The sequence below is a fragment of the Amphiprion ocellaris genome, chromosome 3 (genome assembly GCF_022539595.1).
Source record: "Amphiprion ocellaris isolate individual 3 ecotype Okinawa chromosome 3, ASM2253959v1, whole genome shotgun sequence".
Classification (NCBI taxonomy): Eukaryota; Metazoa; Chordata; class Actinopteri; family Pomacentridae; genus Amphiprion; species Amphiprion ocellaris.
This window is the reverse complement of record NC_072768.1, coordinates 13,077,737-13,086,992: the sequence shown is the minus strand read 5'-3', so window position 1 is coordinate 13,086,992 and position 9,256 is coordinate 13,077,737. Positions and strand designations below refer to the sequence as shown.

At 37.2% G+C, this 9,256-nt stretch overlaps 1 protein-coding gene across 1 annotated transcript; it reads right to left on the bottom strand.

Moving 5' to 3' along the window:
* Positions 1–1,397: 1,397 nt before the first annotated feature.
* morf4l1 (mortality factor 4 like 1) lies at positions 1,398–7,625 on the bottom strand. Its single transcript, XM_023277221.3, has 12 exons — positions 7,478–7,625; positions 6,627–6,673; positions 6,459–6,526; positions 6,282–6,368; positions 5,259–5,336; positions 5,144–5,169; positions 4,893–4,984; positions 4,600–4,701; positions 4,377–4,465; positions 4,078–4,250; positions 1,957–2,041; positions 1,398–1,877 (listed from the first exon to the last, which is right to left on the bottom strand). Exons 1-12 carry the CDS (start codon positions 7,515–7,517, stop codon positions 1,793–1,795), a joined length of 972 nt encoding a protein of 323 aa, XP_023132989.1. The 5' UTR covers positions 7,518–7,625; the 3' UTR covers positions 1,398–1,792.
* Positions 7,626–9,256: the final 1,631 nt, after the last annotated feature.

Genomic DNA, 9,256 nt, shown 5'->3' with positions numbered 1-9,256 from the left:
CCTGCCTGGGATCTTTCTGCATGTTCTCTCTGTGCATACGTGGGTTTTCTCCAGGTACTCCAGCTTCTTCCCACAGTCCAAAAACATGCTGAGGTTAATTGGTAATTCTAAATTGTCCATAGGTGTAAATGTGAGTGTGATTGTTTGTCTCTATGTGTAGTCCTGTGATGGACTGGTGACCTGTCCAGGGTGTCCCCTGCCTTCACCCTAAATCAGCTGGGATAGACTCCAGCCCCTAATGAGGATTAAGAGGTGTATAGATAATCTTAGACTTACTGAGGTTCAGGTAAAAAGAGCATTGGCACAGAAAAGGTCATGTCATATTTTGTGGATACGGTGATTGCATAAAACATCATTAAATAATTACACTGTTCGCTCTGTACATGTATTTTGTAGTCATCAAATAAAGCAGCACATAAGACTGTCGGGGAAAAGAAAATTGATTTTTCCTAAGGAGAGTATTTTGACCTGGCACAGTAGGAAAAGGATAGGTGTTGGAAATGACTTTAATGCCTTCTGAATTCAACCATAATAAATCTTGCATTTTGAAAGTGTGATTTTTCTGCTGACAGGTCAGAGCATGTCCTGTCTTCCAGCACAGCTGTGTAACTCTATCATTACCTGTGACGTAAGTGGGCAGAAACCAAATTACCTGCAATCATCTCTAACAATAGCAAGACAGCAACACGCTTAGCATGACTCTTCTGATTCACTTTAGAGTTCTTACTTTACTGCTGCATAGTTCTGAGTTTAAATGACACGAATCACATGGATGACAGCATAAAGCAGAAAAAAGTGTCAAGTTCACAGAATAATGTGTAAATCACACGGCAAAATTTGAATGTTTTAATTTAAAAAATTGCTAAGAATATCAAATGAGGTCTCTAAATTGTGAAAAGTAAAGCAGTACATGCCTCCTCACAACTTCTTTTTCCATTTAGTCATTTTTAAGAAATGAACACTGAGCTGTTCTGTAAATTCTGGCATTCAGGGAGATTGCATTTGCTGAATTAAGCCAACATAGTTACCACTAGTCAATTATCATAAATGAATAGAATAAATGTAAGATATTACAATAGTAATGGTTCAAAAAGCATCAACTCAAGTGACATAAAGATACAAAGACAGAAATGCACATGTTTGCATTCCAGTTTAAATCATGAGTTTTAAGGTTTAGAAAAAGTTCAAATGAAGTGCTACAAAACACAACTTGTATTTTGCGCAAAATATACTTTTGATTAAATCCATTGCATTTTCCATTAAGAATTTAGAAAAATAGAAACTTAAAATTGTTTAAGCATATCGGCAATAACAGCAAAGAGCAACTTCATCTCCTGCAGATGAATAATTGGATAATACGGTCTACGGTGGTTTTAAAACAGAAACAAACCAACAGCTAAAGAATGAAAGACTTTTATTAGAAAATGATGACAGCCTACAAGACAAATTTAGCCAGCATCTGAATCAGAACAGGAAACAAAAAAATAACCATGATTAAATCCTTTTTTTTCAGATGATGTTGGTAAACATCAAACAAAAAAAATATAGAAACTAAAAAGTGGTACTCAAAAACATACCAATACAGGAAGAGCGTACTCAGCAGCTTTCCACATGAAAGAAAACGAATTTGTCCAGGGATTAGTGTGACATCTTGCTTGGATTCTTCCTTAATAAATCAACAGATCTCGCACAATCCATTTTCCAAAGGCGTTTCTGTGAAATCACATCCTCTCAAAGAAAGTCATCTCCAAACCTCAACACACAAGGGCTTCAGATCCTAGAATGGGAAACCTTAAACTGCCTTGCGGTGGTACTCTGGAGGGGCAACTTCATAGTCGCTGGCATTGAAGAGCGATGCAGAGTTCTTTACAAGGTACCTGGAATGAAGCAGCATTGTGTTCACTTCTGCTGTGGATTAATCGCGATGAGACCGTTTAAAAGTTCATGAATACTCACTTGAGGAAGTCTTGTAGATAACTGAGCAGCAGTGCAAGGCTCTTCTCATCCAGAGGAGTGTATGCCAGCATGGCTCCGATTCTCACTTTTAAAACCAAACAATGATAGAATTTTATGCACCATGTGAACTCTTTTTCCTTAACCCTTTGATGCGTAGCATGGGTCAGGAGATACCCATTTTCCATTGGATTTGGGTCACTTTTGACCCATGTTGTGCATCAAAGGGTTAACTAAAGCTTTTTACAGACTCATATTGTAATATATAGGGATGGTACGGTATTACTACCCTTACAGATACTGCTTATTGTCCCAACAGCAAAATAAAATAAAATTCAGGACAGATTTGCTTTCTTTTCTCATATGTACTGTATATAAATTTACATTCTTGAGCAGCACTCTGCAACAATATTGTTTTGAACAAATCACTATAATTTACTATAATATGATAACTGAAATGTAAAATAGAGAGAATAATTATTCACAGTAAAAGAAAGCAGTCTTCTGAGCAAATCATTTCAAAACACTAAAATGTATCCTAGAATAATGTCTTATGGTGGTAGATGAGGTGATGATAGAATGTGCGAGATGAAGTTCTTCAGATTTAAAGTACCGATAGCACAACTGTTAACATATTTGATTGGTCCTCTAGTATTTAAAAATGTAGCTCCATCCATAGTAATACGTTGTCAAAACGTGGGCATCCAAGTTTAGTTCCACCAAATCAGCATCCAGTCAAACATGAAATATGCTCACAATGTCCACTTCTGTTCTTGAGTTATGAAAAATTAACAGAAATATGTTTTCCAGAACATAACGTCATCACAATAAAGTTGACCTTTTAATATTAAATGCCATCACTTCATTTTATCCCATTAGACACTTGTGTGAAACTTTCACATAATTAGTTCATTGGGTTGTGGCCAAAAATGTGTTTTGTAGTGTCATACTGGCCTGTGACCACTAAATTCTAATCCGTTCATTGTTGAGTCTAAGTGGACGTTTGTCAAATTTAAAGAAATTCCTTTCATGCAGGGGTATCAAAAATACAGCCTGCGGGCCAAAACCGGCCCGCCAGATGGTCCATTTCAGCCCGCAAGACGACTTTGCAAAGGGTAGAAATTTCAGAGAAGACATTAACCGTAAATTTATAAAACTGTAAATTTTAAATAACTTCTAGATCTTGACAATGTTGTTTTGATCACAAAGTTAAATATGAGATTGTTCAGTTCCAGATACCTGTGACCAAATGTTTTGTGCCTTTGTAGACACCCTGTGATCTGTCAGTTGCAATGTACGTGTCCATGATCAACTGAGGCATAATATTGTTGAAATTGAACTTGTTTTTCTTAAGAAATTTCAGGATGACCATGTTTTGTAAAAAGATAATTCATTAAATGTGACCATTTTCAGAACGTACTTTTTTAAATCAAAACAAAGGGGAAAAGTAGAAGTTGTCGTAATTTACAGGCTATTTTAAGGCATTCCTGAGACAATTGGGCCCATTTGGGCACAAAGATGCACAGACAACTCTCTAACATAACGCCTCTGAACACCACTAGTATAAGCGTGAAGGCAAGAAGAGAAATTATTGGTCTTTGTCTCAAGAGTCAGAAGTCTGTTCCCAAAACTGGAGTTTCACACTAAAACTGTTCCGTGTTAACGTTCAGTTTTTCTGACTGAACGTGTATGTTTTACAACATACACATTTTGGTCTGGATTTCATCTTCTCAAAGAGCCCTGCACACTTTTGAGGCCGACTTTTCAAAAAGCTACTATATATTATTTTCATATGAATGATCAATCTAATGAATTAGCTTTTTAAGAAATGCAATAGGATGGAGCTTTCCTGACAAAAAATTATACTAATAATAATTCCTGAAGAATGTCACACAATCTTGACTAACACAAAATCTAATATTAATACCCCAACCTCACCATATATCAAAATACAAAAATGTGTCACAGAAATTAAGTGCAATTTTATTTTTACAAGTTTTAATACCAAGTCTGAGATTAGGTCATATTTGCCACCCTATGTTTTGGCATCTACAGACGCTTCATCAGCCACCACTAATTTGTATACAACACTGAAACAGCGTGATGCTGTGTAACTGTTCTTACCAAAGAGTCTGAGTAGGTGAGGGGCGCCGTAGATTTGAGACATAGATGTATCCGGATGGTTGGCCAGGATGTCTGCGTACTGAGGCCTCTCAAATTTGTAGAGAAGTTGTGTCCCCAGCATAACATTGAAATATTCCCGGATACCAGCAACCACCTCGTTTACAGCAAACTCCCTGATCAGAGAAGAGAGAAAGTCAACACATGCTGGGAACAGATATTCATAACAAATTTGTCATTTGTTTAGTTTTTTTGCTTTTCTTTTGTAAACAAGTGACATGATAACAAATAACAGTTTTTACTTGCTGTCAGAGTTTCCTCTTGATTTCTTGTAGTTTGCATAATCTTCAAGGACTGCATCAACATTCTTTTTGGCAGGTAGGTGGAAAAGCTGAAGACAGACAGAAAACCAACAAAGAGAAACACACGAATGAATAACTGTGGCAATGTTATAGTATAAATAGATGTGGCAATAATAAGGACACGAAGGCTGTGAACAATAAGTGAAATTCATGGACAACTAACCTGTTTTTGCCGTGTAATCAGGTCCCAGTCATCAACAAGCCATGGTTTCAGCTCCTCAGGGATTTTCACTTTAACCTCCACTCGATTTATGAAGGTTTCCTCCTAATCAAACAGGAACACATTTGAGAAAAATAGTCACGATAATTTTTTTTTTTGCCATAATGTTTATGCAGTTAACCGAGGCTCAGAAACATTTCAGAAACCTGTGAGTTAGCTGTAGTTTCTCAGCAGCTTAGAAATATTTCACACTAAGGTCCTTTGCTAAAAGCAGCTCAGTTGATTTACAAACTTACACTTTCCACAGTTGGGTCAACACGTGCTCTCTTTTTACGTGGCGGGTGAGTTGGGTCTCCCCCTGAACTAGTTCCTTCTCCTGCTCCAGGAGCTGTATGAAGACAAAAACCCTTGACTGTGTTTCTTAACAACTTCCAGCTTCTATCATACTAATTATAGAGACACAAAAAATGCAGTGATAATTAAAAAGAATTAAATTCATCAATTTTAATATGTTATATTGTGTAAAAACACAGCATAATATACTCACTCTTCTGTTTGTTCTTTTTGGTTTTCCTACAAAAGAAAAAAATATAAGCGTTTAAGTAACTTTAAATGACAGAATGCATCACAGCAGATGACTGAGAAAGAAGACATGTACTCACACATCGTTCTTCTGCGATGCAGCAGGTAACTTCTTATTCGGTGCAGCTCCCCTCATTCTTCCTTCTACATAATGGTCTCTAAATTAAGAAAACAAAACAGTTCATCATTTATACTGAAGTCAGTCGGGCGGTTTTTAGAAGGTTTCAGAACACAAGCTACGGTGAGTTTAATAAACTGGAGGGTTTTGGAAAAGTAGCATCTGTACTTTGGTCTTGTGGCATTCTCAATACATGTCTAAAGAGTTTAAATACTAAAACACGTTTACTGTGTAGTACAATATGTTCTACTGACATTAGATGACGATGGGCGACCAGATAGCAAAGTGGTTAGGGCACTGTTTGGTCATATGTGTCCTAAACAGAGGACCTTCTGTTCAATTAATGGCTAGCTGGCTGGACATACTTTCCTTTCTGAATTACTCCTCTCTCTATACTGTCTCTCCTATCAATAAAAGGTGAAATACCCCAAAAAAATAACTTTATAAAAACTACAGAAATGGGTGTCCGTATAGGTCAACGGGTTAAGTGGGTGACCCATGTACAGGGGCTGGTCCCCGACGCAGCGGCCCGAGTTCGATTCCCTGTTTGCGGCCCTTTGCTGCATGTCTCCGCCCCCCACTCTTCTCCCTGCTTCCTGTCTGTCTTCACTGCCGTAAAAAGGCAAAAAAAAATAACTTTAAAAAGTACAGAAATTAGACTGTGATGATGATGATGAATGTGTCTCTGGATCTTTCTAATAAGGAACACGTAGAGGAAGTTAAAAAAAAAAACAGTCAGGTCAGCATCATTGTCAGTATTACTTATCACTTTTCCATTCTAGTTTTATTTTAGCTTACTTATTTTTATCTTTACTAATGTACTGTACTTCCATCTCATTGCTATTCTATTCCACACTGCATTTACTCTTGTTTTGTCTTGTGTTTTTTTTCCCAGACGAATATCTTGCACAAAAATTTCCCTCAGTATTACTAGTTACAGCTTCTCATCTCTTAGTAAAAAGTACTATAAAAAATATAGACTTACTGATTGGCCCTCTGAAGCTCTTTCTGTTTCTGCAGATTACTGTCCACATACTTAAGCACTCTGCTTTCAGGAACCCATTCGTCCCAACTGGAAGACAGAAAACGGGAAGAGTTCAAGCACTTGTAAAATCTTAACTGTACAAATCTTGATCATGACTGACCAGAGTCAAAAACTTACTTCTTATTCCAGCCGCTGTAATGAATAAAGTATTTGATTTGTTTGTCCTTTATGTTTATCTTAACACACTGCAAAAAGAGGCAAGATTCATTGTCAAAAAAACAACAACACACCAGATACAGAAGAGGAACACATGATCAGAGAGAGAGGCTAACTAAGGCGGCCTACCTTAGCTTCGTAGAGCAATGGCCCATGAAAACACAGCACTCTTTCACCTGAACAGAGTGTCGGTCAATTAAAATCAGCATGCCAGTAGTTCATGTACAACAAAGCAAAACTTTGAAGCTAGCTAAACTGCTTGCACACAAGTGCATGTCTGGGCTTATAATCACACATACTCAACAAGAACTAATCTTATGAATGGTTTAAATACACTTTAAAGGGCACTAAATTTACTATTTTCTTCTGTTTAATACTCCTACTCAACAATATTTTACAAGAAAACGTTGTTTTTTACTTAATTTAATAAATGTCAGAATTAAAAGTTGCATACTGATTAAGTGATAATTACAAAAAGTGACCATACTTGACTATAGAGCAAAATTGATTTAGTCCTGCCATCTACCTTCAATACAGAGTGAACACACCGTAAAGAAAGTTGCAGAAACATCTGATGTGACAATGGCAGGCAGTGACAAAACGGTACGTTAGCCTCACTAGCTAACGGTTAGCTCAGAGAGAACAGAGGTGGGCGGTGAATTCATCCGGAGCTAACGCTGCATGAATGAAGCTGCTGGTTTCACTTGGCTGGAAAATGCCTAAAACTAAAGTCTTATGCTTTCTAGTTACCAACACTTTATTGTGAAACAAAGACAAACCCGAATACACAACTAAAGCGACGAATAAAATCGACGAAGACCTGTTTTGTGCTCAGAGGTACAACAATGAAAGCTAACGACGCTAGCTTTTCGGCGGCAGCAGTGTTTATTTCGAGCAGCGAACATTTTGGAGCTTTCCAGCGGCTCCGGCAGTCCCAGCAGCCACACATTTAGAGGGAAATGAAACGGGCGACTTGTTACCTTCTTGAAATTTAGGTTTCGGGTCCTGTTTCGGCGCCATTCACGGATTAAACTATCAAAATATGGGAAAAATCGCCAGCTCCCATTACAGTGTGCAACGGCGCCGCTCTCTAATAACGTCATGACCAACGCGGTGACGCAAGGATCCCGCGACAAAAGATACAGCCACAGAGTCAAATCCGGTCAAACATCCTGTGAATATCACGATAAAATTAAAAATAACAACGTTTTCCCATGCGTGGCTCGTTTACCTTACACCGCGCTGTCTTCTGGTGGAGTTTTTCTTAATGGTATGCATTAGAAAAATAGTTTCCTGGCTAAACATGAAGCAGTGAAGCAATTTTAAAATTAAAAACAACCAGTTTTGCTAATCTCCTCTGAACTGGATTTCGTTTCTTTGTTTTGGACACAAGTGTGTTGATGACGGTCATCTGTTGAACAGATGTCCTAAAGACTGAGTAATTTAGAAATGCCGGGTTTTTCTAAGTCTCCCAGCCCCACCCCTCTACACACACTAAAAAAGGTAAATCATTTTTCAAATTAAAAGTACCGCATTTCCGTATGCAGAATTGCCACTTCTACTTGCTTATGTTTCAAAACCTCCATTCACTGCCAATATTATTGTGTAGACATATTTCAACTCTTGATTTTACTTAATTGCCTAAATGCTTTATATTCAATGTAATGTACAGCCCCCGTGCAGCGTCAACTACATGCAAAATTATTCAAAATTGCATTACCTTGCAGTAATTGCATTATTTCTAGGTTAAACTGTGGTCTTTTTTTCCTCTTTTGTAAAATTACAAACAGTAAAGTTTTTAGTTTTCTTATTTTGTTCAGGTCCCACAGCAGGAACTCAGTCAAACAAAAGTCAGTAGATCTTTAATTAGTTAAGATAAGATAAGATAAAGTTCTTTATTTCTCCCCACTCCAGGGGAAATTTACATTGTTACAGCAGTTCCATTTACAATATATACAAGGGTGGCAAAATTTTTTAACAGAAAAAATAAAAATAAGGTTCAATATTGATCAGGCTTTTTTTTTCATGTAAATTAGTAAAGTTTAATGTTGTAGTTTGGTGCTGAAGAGCAAACAGGGGCTGATTTCTTGGATGCTGTTAATAGATGGCTGATGTTGTGTGACTGTCTGAGCTGTCGCCGAAACTCTGATATCCACTTAAAATCACAGGGTTGTCTGTTTTTCAGGGGTAAACTGTAAAAGTAAAAATAGTTTTAGGAGGACAGCCACTGCGGTTCTGATTACTGATGACAAGTATGTGATTGATTTTTAGCTGGTCATCAATCTTCCTTTGTCCTTCTCCATCTTTGTAAAGTCTTACAGTCAGATTTTTTAGTTTTCTTCACATGTGGAACCACAATCCAGACACAATCCATAGGTCCAAGACTGAGAAAGTTCTGCTATTCATAGGCCATTTTATAACTCTGTTCATGCAATTAGGTCAGTTGGAAATTACATCTAAATTTAGCCTCAATCCAGAGTTTCTACTTTGGAGCCTGTATTTCTATTTACTCTTTTTAAAGTGTTTGTTGTCTTATTTGTTCATAAGACAAAACACTCCACTCGTCATCTTAGAAATAATGCAGTTATTGAGACAAGACTCAACTTTGAATCAAAAGACGTGATATTGCTTAAGGGTTTACTCACTTCTGTAGTTTACTACAAAGCTGAGTCAAATTCTGATGTTTTATTTTGGTGAACATTCACAAACATAATCTGTTTAATTTTCTTTGCCGCATCTCGTAACAGAGTGACACATGG

What these genes read in the sequence shown, in the direction of transcription:
- morf4l1 (XM_023277221.3), bottom strand. Translation starts at nt 7,517, where the DNA reads ATGGCGCCGAAACAGGACCCGAAACCTAAATTTCAAGAAG. An exon ending in TCACCTACTCAGACTCTTTG is followed by an intron (nt 2,042 to 4,077) that starts GTAAGAACAGTT and finishes TGGTTTTAAAAG; the next exon opens with TGAGAATCGGAGCCATGCTG. An exon ending in TATCTACAAGACTTCCTCAA is followed by an intron (nt 1,878 to 1,956) that starts GTGAGTATTCAT and finishes GCTTCATTCCAG; the next exon opens with GTACCTTGTAAAGAACTCTG.